Source organism: Crotalus tigris, unplaced genomic scaffold (genome assembly GCF_016545835.1).
Source record: "Crotalus tigris isolate CLP2741 ecotype Arizona unplaced genomic scaffold, ASM1654583v1 scf7180000024196.274895, whole genome shotgun sequence".
Taxonomy (NCBI): Eukaryota; Metazoa; Chordata; class Lepidosauria; order Squamata; family Viperidae; genus Crotalus; species Crotalus tigris.
In genome coordinates, this window is record NW_024100424.1 from 198157 (window position 1) to 213969 (window position 15813).

At 38.6% G+C, this 15813-nt stretch overlaps 1 protein-coding gene across 3 annotated transcripts in view; it reads right to left on the reverse strand.

Moving 5' to 3' along the window:
* Window positions 1-15813, reverse strand: part of HDAC4 (histone deacetylase 4) — a 223581-nt gene that overhangs the window by 157781 nt on the left and 49987 nt on the right. For 2 of the 3 annotated variants that reach the window (XM_039323460.1, XM_039323458.1), the window contains exons 4-6: window positions 14770-14886; window positions 14481-14679; window positions 13489-13712 (exon numbers count right to left, since the gene is read on the reverse strand). In XM_039323460.1, coding sequence (XP_039179394.1) covers window positions 13489-13712; window positions 14481-14679; window positions 14770-14886 — 540 coding nt within the window. The remainder of the gene's footprint in view (window positions 1-13488; window positions 13713-14480; window positions 14680-14769; window positions 14887-15813) is intronic. The other variant, XM_039323459.1, reaches the window with a different exon arrangement.

A 15813-nucleotide genomic window follows, 5' to 3' on the forward strand; every position in this document is an offset into this window, starting at 1 on the left:
AAAGAGTTGGAAGAAGAGATTAAACTGAAAGAGAAGGCTCTTATCTTAAATCCATTGGTCAATAGTTTAAAGGTTTCTATAACTATGCTTAGGGAGCAATTTAATATGTTAATGGCTGATCAGATTGCAACTAACTTGCGGTATATGAAACATAAAACGTTTTGTAATGCAAACAAGCCTGGTAGGTGGTTGGCTTATCAATTACAGAAGAAACAGAAGTCAAGGATTATAGAAAAAATAGATTATAAAGGTAAAGAAGTTTATCAACAAAACTTGATTAGATTTTAGATTTTTATTCAAAGTTATATGCTAGTGAAAGCATACAAGTTTCAGATATAGAAGAGTATCTAGAGGCAGCACATTTTCCAAGACTTTCAAATGATCAACGAGATGAGATGAATTGTTTAGTTACTTCTGAGGAAATCATTTGGGCAATTAAACAATTAAAGGTTGGTAAGGCTCCTGGTACAGATGGATTAACAGCAATCTATTATAAAATGTTATCTGAAGAAATGATAGAAATGAAAGGAACTTTTTAAAAGTATTTTGTTGGGAGCAGAGGTAGCTCCATCTTGGAGAAGGGCTTTTATATCGTTGATCCCAAAGGAGGATCAAGATCTTACCCAGCCTAAGAATTATAGACCTATATCTCTTTTGAATACAGATTACAAGATTTTTTCGAAAATATTTGCAAATAGATTAATGCATGTTTTTAAGCAATTGATCCATAGTGATCAATCTGGATTTATAACTGGGATATATGAAATATAATGTAAGACAAATTGTTAATTTAATTGAGTACTTGGACAAGAATAATCAAATTCCAATGGCTTTGATATTTTTGGATGCTGAAAAAGCTTTTGATCAGTTAAATTGGCAATTTTTATTGAGAGTTATAGAGAAAATGAATGTTGGGGATAAATTTTTATATGCTCTTAAGGCTATATATATCAACAACAATTGGCACAAATTATAGTTAATGGGGGATTAACAGAAGCATTTAAAATTGAAAAGGGTACAAGACAGGGATGTCCATTATCCTCATTGTTATTTGTTTTAACAATGGAGGTTTTATTAATTAAAATTTGTGAATCAACTACAATAAAGGGAATAAAAATAAAACAGAATGACTATAGGTTGAGAGCTTTTGCGGATGATTTGGTTGTGACTTTATCTCAACCGACAGATTCGGTAAGGGATTTGGTGGAAATTATAACCCAGTATGGGAAAGTTTCTGGTTTTAAGGTAAATAACAATAAGACTAAAATATTACCGAAAAATATGTCTATGAAGGAAAAGGATATGTTAGTTAAATTAACAGGTTTTGAAATAGTGAAAAAGGTTAAATATCTGGGAGTATATATTACAGCTTCTAATGTTAAATTATACAAAAATAATTATGAGACATTATGGGTAAAAGTGCAAAAGGATTTAAATGATTGGAAAAAATTACAATTATCTTTGCTGGGGAGAATCTCAGCGGTTAAAATGAATGTTCTTCCAAAGTTTCTTTTTTTTGTTTCAAATGATACCTATTTTGAAAAAAGATGCCAATTTGGATGAATGGCAGAAGAGTATTAATAAATTTATATGGGCAGGCAAGAAACCAAGAGTTAAGTTCAAGATTATACAAGATGTACGGGAAAGAGGCAGACTTAAGGCGCCTAATTTGAAATTATATTATGATGCGGTGACTTTAACATTGATTAGTGATTGGCTTAATTTAACAAATATAAATATACTTTCTCTTGAGGGATGGGATTTACTATATGGATGGCATGCATATTTAGTTTATGATAAAAAAGTAGATCAAGTTTTCAAATCCCATATTTTAAGAAGTGCTTTATTGCGTGTCTGGAAGAAGTATTATTATAGGTTAAATTATAAAATACCAATTTGGGGGATTCCTGGACACGCGATAGAGGGGGTATCCAGGGGTGTGAATTTCGATAGGATTTCTTATAAGGAATTACTTAGATTGGTAGGGAATGATTGGCAATTAAAATCGTTAGTTGAGTTAAAGCAAAAAAATATGGTACAATCTTGGTTTCAGTATAATCAATTGCTGGCTAGGTGGAAGTTAGATCAAAAGGTTGGTATTACTTTAATGGATGAGAATTTGGTAAAACAGATTAAAGATCAAAACCGAGCGCATATAAAGAGAATTTATAATGTTTTAATAGAAATGGATTCGGAAACAGAATTAGTTAATGATTGTATGGTAAAGTGGGCTCAAAATATTCAAGAACCGATTATATTGGACACATGGGAGGTAATTTGGATTAGAAATGTAAAATTTACCCAGGCACAAAATTTAAGAGAAAATTTTTATAAAATGTTTTATAGATGGCATCTGGATCCTAAAAAAGTTGTCTTGTATGTATCCTAATTTACAGCCCAAATGTTGGACATGTGGTAATTTGGATGCCACTTATTTTCATATATGGTGGACTTGTAGAAATATAAAAGCCTTTTGGATTAAGATCTGGTGGAACATTCAACAGATTTTTAAGAGAAAGATAAAGTTTACCCCACAATTATTTTTATTGGGTATTATTACAGATTGTGATGCTAAAGAAATTAATTTGAAGTTGAATTTGATAACAGCTGCAAGGTTATTAGTAGAGCAATATTGGAAGAAGGATTGTTTGCCTACTATAGAAGAATGGACACTTAAAGTGTCAAATTTAGCAGAAATGGCTAAGATTTCTGCTTATTTGAAGGATCATTCACAAGAAAAATATATTTCGGTCTAGAGAAGATGGATAAATTATATTCAGAATAAATATGGGACTAAAAAGTTTCATTTAGCCTATGAGTGAATTTTAGAGTATTATTATATTATTATTATTTTTAGTATTAGCATTGTTTAACTATTTGGGGACTGTATTGTTTAATAATTAGGATATTAACTTGTTTATATTATATTAACTTGTTTTAATTTGTTTATATTTATGTTAAAGGGGAGTTAAAGTATATTATGGATGTGGTTATTTATATAGTTGGTAATGTTAGTTAGATTATGATTATCATATTTGTAACCCTGTACTCAGCTCTGGGAAGTGGGGGAGGGAGAGGGGTTTTTTTTGGGTGGGTTGATATTGTAATTCTTATAAAACTTTTTAATAAAAAAAATATTATTATCAACAGACTGAAACATTGTAAATTGGCCAGTTAACGTTGTAACTGATATAATGCATCAAAACTAAATTTAGTTTTTAAATTAGGAAGAAAGCAAAGATAATCCACCTAAAAATTAAAACTACTCTGATTCTGAAAAGATCAGAATCACATAAGAAACAACTGCTCTAGAACAGTGGTGGTGAACCTATGGCACGGGTGCCAGAGGCGGCACTCAGACCCCTCTCTGTGAGCATGTGCGCTGTCGCCCGAGTCCTAGGCCTTCAGCTGGGTTGTATAAAACCTTTTTGCTTTAGACCTCCGCTGCCGTGTGCAAAAAAAAAAAAGAGGCTCAGTCAATTTCAACTTCTCGAGGGAAAAAAAATCTTGCAAAGTTGGAATTGATTGATTGAACTTTTTAGTCCAATCCAATCTGCCGTTACCACCACAGCCATGCCCACCCAACGGGCCACACTCAGCCAATGCACCACACCCACCTGACACTCGACAATGCATAAGTGGGTTTTGGGTTGCAGTTTGGGCACTCAGTCTCTAAAAGATTCGCCATCACTGCTCTAGAATAATTTAAATCTGAAAATAGTGAGATCATTAAAATTTAAATTCTTTTACACTTACTCTTAAAGTGTAATTTATACACTTTAAATTAAAAAATTTATAATATATATACTCCCAAATATTTAAACTTTTCCACTAAATCAACACCTTCTATTATTCTTTTTCTTTACATCTACAAACTACACAAATCATTCACTATTCCTTTAAAACATACTAAATCAAACTACCAGCTAAACTAACATTTATTGTTCTTTTTCTTTACATCTACATATTACACAAATCATTCACTATTCCTTTAAAACATCTTCTATCTCAAAAAAAACCTACTACAAAAGTTCATCATTTCCTTTTCTTTATTCCAAATCCGCCTTCTGCTGTTCTTTTACTTTACGTCTATAGGCTGCACGAGTCATTCTCGATTTCTTTAAAAAATCTTCTGTCATAAGAGACTGCTGCAGAGATTCAGCCTGTATGTCTTCTACATCCAATAACATAGCACCTTCAACTGGCTGCCCTTCCAACTTTTCTTCTATAATCTCAGGTCGTAAAGATGATGGAGAGCCCGCCTTCAAAACAGAAGTGTAAAAATCTTTTGCCTTTAAAATTATATTAAGTCTATGATATATCCCCGCATAATTCACTGCTATTCCAGCCGGTATCTCCCATCTGAACCGGACCTGTCATTATTTTAAGCTCATCAGCCAAAAAAGCAAAATCCTTTCTTTTTCTAAGAATTTTTGAAGGTATTTCTTTTAAAATTATAACATCTTGAGTTGCAATTTGAAATCTCTGCTTATAAAAAGCCTGTAAAATTTCATTACAAAGTGATCTCCTAGAAAAATTAATAACTCTATATTGTAACATAGTAATTTCATCCTGTGTTATTTCCACCTTATTTTCTACTTTATCAATTCGATCTTCCAGTTTTTCAAAAATTTCCACAACATCATCAATACGATCATCCAGACGATCTATATGACCAACAAACTTTTGAAACACAGACGCAATGTTCTCTCTCAGTTCCCTGATTTTATTTTCAAGAAATTCCTCCATCTCTTCTTTAATCTGTCGTGCCTTATTTCCCAAGGCATCCTGTAAATCTTTAAGTATAGATGCTGGTAACGATGGAGAAAGTGGTGGTAACTTAACTTGCTGGGCAGTCTGCATTACCGGGAAGATCGAGGCTTTAGAAACAATAGAAGCTCCGAGACGCTTTGAAGCCATTTTATTTTTAAGACCACTTGTTAAAAAGTCTGGTAAAATCTATAAAATCTAATAAAATCAACAAATACCAAAAAAAGGGGGAGGAAAAAAGACAAAAGCCCCCTTAAAAGAAAAAAGAAAATTCTTGCATTTTATATAAATACAAAATCTATTACATTGTATCAAATAGAAGTTCCGCTCCTTTCACTCAAAGAATCAACATCTCAGCGCCATTTTTCACCACTCTTAATTGAAAAAAAGGAAAAGATAAATTCTTTTTCAGAGTTAAAGTCTCGAAATAATCACCATTTTAATCTCTCCTGTTCAGCTCTGTCTGCTTTAAATTTTACTCACAAGTTCATTTTAAGCGCAGATGTGGAAGCAGCGTCTAGCTTTGCCCTGGATAAATCAGGGCAAAGGCATCCTGGAATGTGGAGGACACCTCAGACTCCGTGGGAACTCTCACCCTCCGACCACCAAAAAAAAACCTTTGGGGTCTTGGGGAACTCTACCACTATCTGAGGAAAGCTCACCTCCACCCCTTCGCCTGGGGAGAGAGGTTCCAAGCTGTGAGACAGCTGTTGCTCGCTGTCTCAGCTGGCTTTGACACATCCCAGGGTGGACGGCTGAAAAAAGCCGCCATTGGCGCGGCAGTCGCCACCGGAAGTCCAAATACTATATGTTCTTATATTTCAAAAAATGACAAGTCAGAGTAATGTATTTTATGTAGTCTAGATTTAATTATGTTTAAGGATTTTTATATATCTGTTTTTCTAATATATACCCCTTTATGTTTAGTTTAATCACTATAAAATATGTAGATTTTTATATTGTATAGTGTATTTTTTGTGGGAGCAATTTCTTGTTCTATCTTATCTATAAAGATGTAGTAAAAGTGGGGGGGGGGGTTTCTGCATTTAACAATGAAGAAATTTATTTAAAACTAGCTGTACCTGACCACGCGATGCTGTGGCTCAGTCTGGTTAAATGGAAAAGAAAAGAGAAAGCGCACGTAGCGTGTGTCCAACAGATGGTGCTGTTTTTGAAAAAAAGCATGTTTTTACCTGTCACAGGTGTGACATCTATATAATATAGGTATATAAAAACACGTGTGTATTCGAATGCAACATTGTGTCAAAATTTCAAAGCAATCGGTGAAGAACTTTCGGAGATTTAAGATTTTGAACAAACGAACATTTACATTTTTATTTATATAGATTAAAACAGCACAAATGAACAGCAATATATTTTTACTTTCAAAGTAACTGTCAATGCTGCTAATATTGAATATTCTTGCTTTGACAAAATATGCAGAATTGTCTGTACTTTTAGAGTTAATTCAGTTGAAGGAGGGAGGAGAGAAAGGCCTGCGAAAGGGAACGGAAGAGAACCTTTGCCCTTCAAACTAATTGGAGAATGTAAATCATGACAGCAAAATAAGGGAGGGGAAATGCTAGCAAAAATAACTGCTCGGTGGGTGGAGATTTCAGATCTTAGCATCACTTTTATCATGCCGTGCCGACATTTTGTCACATGAATAAAAAGACTTTTTAGGATAAAATGCCTGGAAGTTCTTTGAAATATTTCATTAGTCGGAACCTTGCAATCATGCTAAGATCTCAAATCCTTTTCAACCGACCTGGGGTCCTGAACTCCATCCGGTGTCTCTAGGCTTGAGAGGAGCAGGTAAAGATTCAGGGAAGAAAAATCTATCATGAAAAAAGTGAGTTTGCTTCAAGACCCAGCAGCTGCTGATAAACTAGAGGAGGAAACAACAGACAGCATGCTGTGGGGAGATAAATTCTGGCAGATCTCCCAGCTAGGAGCAAAGACTTCAAAAGCAGAATGGTACAGAGCTAACGAATGGCCTGCTACTCAAGCTTTGGGTGAGTCACTGGAAAGATTTCAAGCCCCAGATGTGAAAAGCAGAAATTGATTCCTGCAGAGAAAAGCCTACAGCCCCTCCCTTGCAGATTAGATCCTGGTTCCTCCGGCCAGGAACTGCAGCCCTGAAGACAGAGGGAATCCCAGACTGAGGCCTCTGCAGTAATGGGCAGATTGGCACTCCCCACAGGTAGATGATCAGCAGCATCTGAGCATGCCACAGCTAATAGAGGCCTTGCAACAGCTTGGGGTGGTGCAGAAGCTAGGAGATCACAGCTGGTGGGAGACCGACCATAGCAGGGAGACTGGCCACAGCCCTCGAACATGCAACCCCTGGGCATAAATCTGCAGCCAGGGTGGGGCCAGAAGCAACAGCCACAGTGCAGGGCCCAACAGCCTATGATTGCACCACTTTTCAGAGCAACCTTCGATGGGGACCCAGAGAAGCTGTTTTTTTTCCTCAACCAAGTGCCCTCTCATTTGAATTGCTGGGCCTATCTCTACCCGGACCCAGGGGCCATGGTCGATGTGATTGTGTTCATCCTAGAGGGAGAAGCATCCGAATGGCTGAATTATTTATATAATGAGCAAGCCCCCGAATTGGAGCACCCCCAACTCTTCCTCCTAGGGCTGAGGGAAAGATTTGAGGATCCATCTGTTGGTCTTAAAGCAAGAGAACAGATCCACAAAATAAAACAAGCTGGCAGGCCTGCCCTGGAGTACGTGTGGGAATTTCGCAAGATAGCAGGTTGAATAGAGGGGTGGCCTGAACAATCCCTAATCCATCACTTCATTCAGGAATTACACGATCACCTCTCTCAGGCATGCCGCTATCGAGCCATACCTGATCAGCTGCAAGAATGGTACCAGGCAGCAGTGAAACTAGATGTTCAGCTCGCCCAGTATAAGAAGCCTCCCCAAATGAATCCGAGCAGCAACCAGAGCTACCCGAACATCAATCATCCCCACGAAAGCCCTCAACTACTGCAATGGCTGAGAGACCCAGGCCACCTACAGGCCCATCAATTAAGTGTTTCCGGTGCAGACAGGAGGGACATCAAGCAGCAAACTGTCCAGTCCCCTACCCCCAATTACAGAGCAGACCGGAACCAGCGGCGAGAAGGAAACCTGCCCAGCAGCTGATGAGAAATTCAACCGGGTCACGCAGGAACCTGTTGCCCAGATTACACCCCCCACGCAGGAGAACGCCGAGACTCCAGGTGGACCTGTCCCTGCTCTACCCTCCTTTGACAGCAACGATGAAGGAGACAATGACCCGATGGTGAGTCGATAAATCCCACCTTTTTCACTGGCCCCAAACTTATAATCCCTAAGTCTGGGGCACAAATGGACTTAAACATGCTAATTGATTCTGGATGCACCCGCTGCATTATTAGTCTGCCCTTTGCCATGAAAATGGACATACGGGCAAAACAGCTTTCCAAACCTGTGAGGTTTGAGCAAGCCGATGGCTCCCTGATGGGAGGGACTCTTGTCACACAATTAACCGAGCCCTTACATCTAGAAATAGGTGCGCACTGGGAGTTTATTTGCTTCCTAGTGGGTCCAAAAATGACTGAGACTGTGATCCTAGGGCTAGCCTGATTGGACAAATGGAAGCCGTTTATCTGGTGGGAGAAAGGAATGAGAACTGTGAGGCTACCTACAGGGCCTAAACCTCCTGCTGATTCAACCAATGTTGCGGGACACCGTAGGCCACCCAATGAGAGAGCGCACATGGCTGCCTCACCGCTGCCAAGCGAACCACTCATCCCCAATGAATACCAGGACCTGGTGGAGGCATTTAGTGAAAAAGAATGTGATGCCCTTCCCCCTCACAGATCCAATGACTGCTTCATCGAACTGGTGCCAGAAGCCAAACTCCCATGCCTGAGAATGTATGCTATGTCCCCCCTTAAAATGGAGGAGATGCAGCGATACGTGAACAAAAGCCTAGAGAGGAGGTTCATCGAACGGGTCAAATCGACCATGGGAGCCCCTGTGTTGTTTAAAGAGAAAAAAGATGGATCTCTTCATCTCTGCGTAGACTATAAGGGTCTCAACGCTGTGAGTGTGAAAAATAAATATCCCCTCCCCCTCCTAAAGGACCTATTAACCCATCTGGCTAAGGGGAGTGTCTTCACTAAATTAGACCTGAGAGAGGCATATTACTGGGTGAGAATAAAAGAGGGAGACGAATGGAAAACTGCCTTCAACTGTCCTATGGGGAACTATCAGTTCAAAGTCATGCCATTTGGACTACAGGGGGCCCTAGCTGTATTTATGCAGTTGATTAATGAGGTCCTACATGATCACTTGTACAAAGGGATTTTGGTGTATCTTGATGGCATCCTGATATACAGCACAAATATAACTGATCACATAAAGCTGGTGAGAGAAATGTTAAAGAAACTATTGAATGCCAAGCTTTATGCCAAATTGTCAAAATGTGAATTTCACCAGACCCGATTAGATTATCTTGGCTACAGAATTTCCAATGAGGGCATTGGAATGGATCCAGCCAAGGTGAAAGCTGTAATCGAATGGCAGCCCCAAAGACTCGCAAAGAGCTCCAGAGCTTTCTGGGTTTTGCCAACTTTTATTGTCAATTCATTCCCTCTTTTGCTGAGATTGCCTTTCTCCTTACAGAACAACTCAAAACAGGCAAAGGAGGAGGGAAGTGACCGGGCCAACCACTAGCATGGATGATGAGCTGTCAAACAGCTTTTGAGAATTTCAAGAGATTATTTGCTGCTGAACTGGTCCTAAAGCAGCCCTGCCCAGGGGAGCCCTTTGTGATTCAAGCCGATGCCAGCGATGTGGCAGTTGGAGCTGTATTACTGCAAAAGAAGAAAAGTGGGGTCCTGCAATCCTGCGCCTACACCTCTAAGAAATTTACTGAAAGCGAGCGGACATGAGCAATCTGGGAGAAAGAGGCCTTTGCTATTAGGTGTGCGCTATTAAACTGGCGACACTATTTAGAAGAAAGCATTTGAAGTATGGACAGATCACAAAAATCTAGAAGCACTGAAAACTCCCCGCAAATTGTCCCCAGTGGGCACAGTACTTTAACTGCTTCAACTTCACTCTAAAGTACATACCAGGAGGAAAAAAACCTCCTAGCTGATGCGCTATCCTGGTTACCCAATACAAAAGCGAACGGGAGGAGGTTAACGAGGCAATTATCCCCAACCCACAAACTACCACTCAACACATGCCTCACAAGGTCCCCAATCCTGATGACCCTGGGGTAAAGAAAATAAAATGAGAGCTCCTCACCGATCAATGGTTCAAAGATAATCAAACCTCCCTAACATGCAGGGATGGCTTGGCTTACAAAGGGGGGAAACTATATTTGCCAGAAGCCCTCCATCTTAATGCTCTCAAACACAGCCATGATATAAAACAGGCTGGACACTTTGGATATTTGAAAACCCTACACCTCAACCGCCGGCAATTTTGGTGGCCGGGGCTGAAAAGGGATGTGGAAAACTATGTAAAAAGTTGTACTGTATGTGCCACAATGAAAATAATCCCAGGAAAAACCCCTGGGTTACTGCAACCCATGGTAGACCCTACTCAACCCTGGGAAGAAATAGCTATGGACTTTATAGTAGACCTATCTGAAAGTAGAAGAAATACTGTCATCTGGACTGTAATAGACCTGTTCTCAAAGCAGCTCCTTTCATCGCCTGCAAAGGACTCCCATCTGCCCAATGACTGACCAAATTGTTCCTGAAACGTATTTACCGGCTGCATGGCGACCCTAAGTGAATAATTTCAGACAGGGGGGTGCAGTTCACAGTAAAGCTTTGGAAGAGTTTTCTTAAACTAGTTGGATCATCTCAAAGTCTATCATCGGCTTTTCATCCAGCCACCAATGGGGCTGCAGAATCCGCTAACAAAATGGTGGAGCAATATCTTAGATGCTACATTTCTTACCAACAGACGAACTGGATTGACCTCCTCTCTTTTGCGGAGGTGGCATCCAATAATTCTGTGCACAACAGCACCAGCTACACGCCTTTTAAAGTGGCCACAGGAAAAGAGTTCAGCCCAATATCTGAATACCCTCAGGTGCCCTCTGCTTCCCAGACACTTGACCAATGGGTGAGGGGGTTGGAAGAAGTTTGGAAAAACACAAAAACTGCTTTAAAAAAGACATTTGAAACCTATAAAAAGCAGGCTGATAGAAAGAGGGCTCCCCAAAGAACATTCCAAGTTGGGGAAAAGGTTTATTTGTCAACTAAATATTTACACCTCAAATTGCCGAGCAAGAAATTGGGACCAAAATTCTTGGGGCCTTTCCCCATAGTAAGGATCATCAATCCGATCACCGTAGAACTAAAACTCCCTAGACTTCACCCAGTCTTCCATTGCAGCTTGTTGAAACCTTATGGGGGTTCCACTTTAAGACCTCCCCCAAAGAAGGCACCTGGGCCCCTCGTAGTTGCGGGACAGACCCACTATGAAGTGAAACGTATTCTTGACTCTAGAATTTTTAAAGGGAAATTGCAGTACCTAGTACAATGGAAGGGATACCCATTGTCTGAAGCCACCTGGGTGAAATCCAGTGAGGTGAAAGCTGACAGGCTCGTCAAAAGGTTTCATGCGAAATACCCCAACAAACCGAAAACTAGTCATTAACATATGCTTTTGTTTACATTACAGGATCTGTCCTTTTTGTAAGGTGAGCTGGATGTCAACGCTGCTAATATTGAATATTCATGCTTTGACAAAAGATGCAGAACTGTCTGGTACTTTTAGAGTTAATTCAGTTGAGGGAGGGAGGAGAGGAAAGCCTGCGAAAGGAAACGGAAGAGAAACTTTGCCCTTCAAATTAATTGGAGAACGTAAATCATGACAGCAAAATAAGGGAGGGGAAATGCTAGCAAAAATAACTGCTCGGTGGGTGGAGATTTCAGATCTTAGCATCCCTTTTATCATGCCGTGCTGACATTTTGTCACATGAATAAAAAGACTTTTTAGGATAAAATGCCTGGAAGTTCTTTGAAGTGTTTCATTAGTCGGAACCTTGACATCAACAGCATCTGGAACCTCCCCAGAAAATATGTTTGGGGAACAGTAAGTAAAATCTTCATGGAAAAGCAGATCTAAAACTAGTTTGCTAAGTTGAACGAAATCCAGATCTAATACATGCATAACAATGGTGTATTTTCAGTAATACAAAAATGATGTAAGAGACTTGTATAGTAGTCTTCACTCTGTTCTATAAATAAAAAGTTCCTTCTTCAATTGTCTCTCTTTTTTCACTGGAAGAACTATCTATTCCAGCAACTAAAATTTTAAGGCAATACTTAAATATAACTTGCATTGTGATATTTATTAAGAGAATAATATTCACAACACATTGATGAAGCAGCACTTTAAGCCTAAATTTGATTAGGATGCAGGATGAAGATGTGAACAAATGGTATAATTTAACAAAAACATTCAGAAATTCTGTAAGTTTAAGTATATCCTATAATTAAATAAAAACTGGATTACATTAGAACTTTTTGGTGATTAAAGTAACAATAAAAACATCCCAGGTACATACTATCACAGAATTCCACCTTAATTTTAGTAACACTATTACATGTAATGTTGTAAAGCAAGAGTAAGTTAATATTTCAGTCATGAGACTATTCTAATTGGCAGGGTGCAGGTACCATGCAACGCATACACATTGCCAACACTCCCATCTCTCCCAGAGAGTCAGAACAAGATTGTAGTCACTGAGAGGGAGATGAGGAAAGATTTGGTACCCTGCTTGAACAAAAAAGAAGGAAGGAAGGAAGGAAGGAAGGAAGGAAGGAAGGAAGGAAGGAAGGAAGGAAGGAAGGAAGGAAGGAAATCTATAGTTTCTTTCCAATGACCCTCTGTAGATAGCTGGCTTCCCGTACTCATTTGCAGAAGGAAATAATTATACAGAAACAGCAGTTTCCAGTTAGTCAGTTGATCATGGTAGGGTATGTTCTAGTTCCACAAGTTGCATTTTTAATAACTGTCCACAATTGGACTACCATCTGACTGTCCCAATATAAGAAGTAAACAAACTGATTTAAAACAAACATCTCACTATAATCTCAAAGGATTTTTCATGAAGTCAGATATTAATCATTTAATCCTTTGACACTGATACGGTTCATAAATATTAACAATATACAGAATCATTTGAGAAGGAGAGTTAGAAAAAATGAATGAAATCTGTTAGCCTATCATTTTAAAAGAGAAGTCAACATTTTCAGGTATCCATCCAATCCTATTCAATTCTAACAGTATTTCTGGTAAATAAGTAAGCCTAATTCCTCAGAGAGCCAATTTTCAGAGGAATCCTGATTCCTACTCAGCTACTCAAATTTACGAGGTTGTATTTTGAACATACTTCCTATACACCAGGAATCCCCAGCCTCCACAGCTGTGGCCCACTACCAGGCCATGGCACGTTCAGAAACAGGTTGCACAAGTGGTAGGCAAGTGTGAGCTGCTTGCGCAAATGGAGTTGCACGCCCATGGAACCATTCCCTATTTCCCCCCCTGCTGGTCCGCCAAAGTTGGGGACCACTGCTATATACCACTCCTATGAACATTAAAATGAATGAATACATTGCATAATATAATTATATGCTGAGCATATTAAAGACACTTCCAAAACCAGTGCATTAAATCGCATAACTAAGAACCAGCAGCTGAAATATGTACCTTGTTAATATGCAACTGCTGTTGTTGAAATTGTTGTTTATGTTTTTCCAAGAATTGTTGATGTTGTTGCTGGATCACCAATTGCTGGAGGGCCTGTGCATTCTGGGGAAGGGGAGCAGACTGGGTGCGCCCCAGAGGACGGTGCTGCCGCAGTTTGTGTATTGTGGGAGATAGTCTATCAGCACCCACAATGGATTGTGCATGGAGAGGGACTGCCCCTAGTCCTAAAAGAAGCCAGTTAGAAAGTAACATGTAGAACAGCAGTGGAGAAGAAAGAACAACAGAAGAGAAAGAAGAATCATGTAAGTAATTATGTCCATTGTAGCAACATGATTTTTCATTTACTTGCTAATATTTGTATCCCAACTAGTTCTGCATTCCAAATAGCTAATATGTTAAACCTTAAAAAATAAACATGCAAACATAAATATAACTATCATAATTAAAAAAGGCATGATGAAAATACACAAGTATTAAGAACAATGTAGGCTGCCATTCTTAATCTCTAACTAGATCTTTAAAAATCAGATTCTTATAGCTGTAAAAGTGAAGGAGGATTAAACTAGTCTCTATGTCCTTTTTCTAATTTGCTGGTTTTTAAGACAAAATTAAACTAAGATAAAGAATTCTATATATGTCTATACTGCAATGTGAGACCCTATGTAAAATAAAGAAAAGCCTATGGAAAATTACTGAATTTGATTGTAAACATTATTAAAATAATAATTTTAAGTAAGCTTGACTGAACAAGTTTATTCCTCATTGTTGCCAAGAATAGTTACTGAATTCCTAGTAGGAAATTCAAAATTTTAGATATGTAAATAATTTTAAAAAATGATTCAAGAAATGGAGTAATTAGAAACTGGAAACAATAGCCAGCACTAGAGCACATATAGGCAGGAAGCTCAGACAATTCCGAACTCTAACAAAACCACCAATGCTGTTTCTTACTTAGTACCAAGTTAACTAGTTGCTGGAAGAAGCACCTTTACCTGAGACCAATGGATTTTGTGCAGTTGACTGTTCCAGTAAAACCATGTGTTGAAGAAGAGGGCTGTGTGTTGATCCCCCTTCTCTATCCACTGCTGTACTGCTCAAATAAGGAGTGATATGGGTGCCAGGAAATATGGAGATTCGTTGTTGTAATGATGGAATAGCAAGTCTTTCAGAATCTTGCTGTTCTGATCCACCCTGCAAGCATATAGCATTACTGGGTTTAAAAAGTGATCTGTGAATGAAGTTAAGGTAATGACTCCCTTTAAATTATACAATACCACTTACAGTACATGGGGCTGCTGCAGGTAGTCCTAAGGTTATATTAGGCAATGAGGGAGATGTATACAATGGAAGCTGTGTTATTGAACCTTCATGATTAACCAGTCTATGAGCCAAGGTGGTCTGAAAGAGAGCCAAAAATCCTGCCTCAGAATAATACCATTATAAAAAAGAAATACCTCGCATGTAATCATTATTTGGGGGGGGGGGCTTAAGGTATACTTTTGGCAGAGGAGAATCAGAAGAATTTAGAGGTCTATCAATGATATCAATTAGTACAGTATACAGAGTTAAGAGTTTATTGTATTCATCATCAAATACTGAAGCAGATGTGAACTCTGTTCAATATAAATTCTAAGTAACAACAGGAAAATGGGAATGGAACAATTTTCTTCCACTACTACAAGGAGGTCTTGGTGACAACAAAGTTATCTCAAGTAGGAGATTTTACTAAAAATGAAGAGCATACCAGGCTGCCCAGCTACTATTTAAGAGCACAGATATTGATTTTATTATGGGATGAAATTTATTACTCTGACTACCTCACTGGAATGTTAAACCAATGGGGGAATAACAAAACACTCACTTTTACAGAAGCACAAAACTCAATGAAAGAAGGATACCAAAAATGTTAGCCTTATTCCATCAATTATCATCAATGTATAAAGGAAGTTAAAGGAAATAAACAATGGAAACAATAAATGAAATTCCTGGTTATCAAACTCACTGCAGCATTATAATTTAATTTCATCATTTGAAAAAGATGTGAACATTTTCCTTCTACCTGAGAAATCATCATACAAAAATCCATTAAGTTTAATTGAATATGACTATATTTATATTCCATCTCCCTCCCAAAAACTAAGAGGGACTATGTAGAAAATCAAATCTGAAGAGGAAGTGGTCCTTTGGAGCATCCATAGGACCAGCCCTCAATTCCTGAACCCAAATATGCTTTTTTCTAGGACCGAGCTGCAGTTGAAGAGAACAGCCATGTGGTCCTGAGAAACACCAGAGCTGCTACAAAGAGTTACCAACAGGTGCTTCATG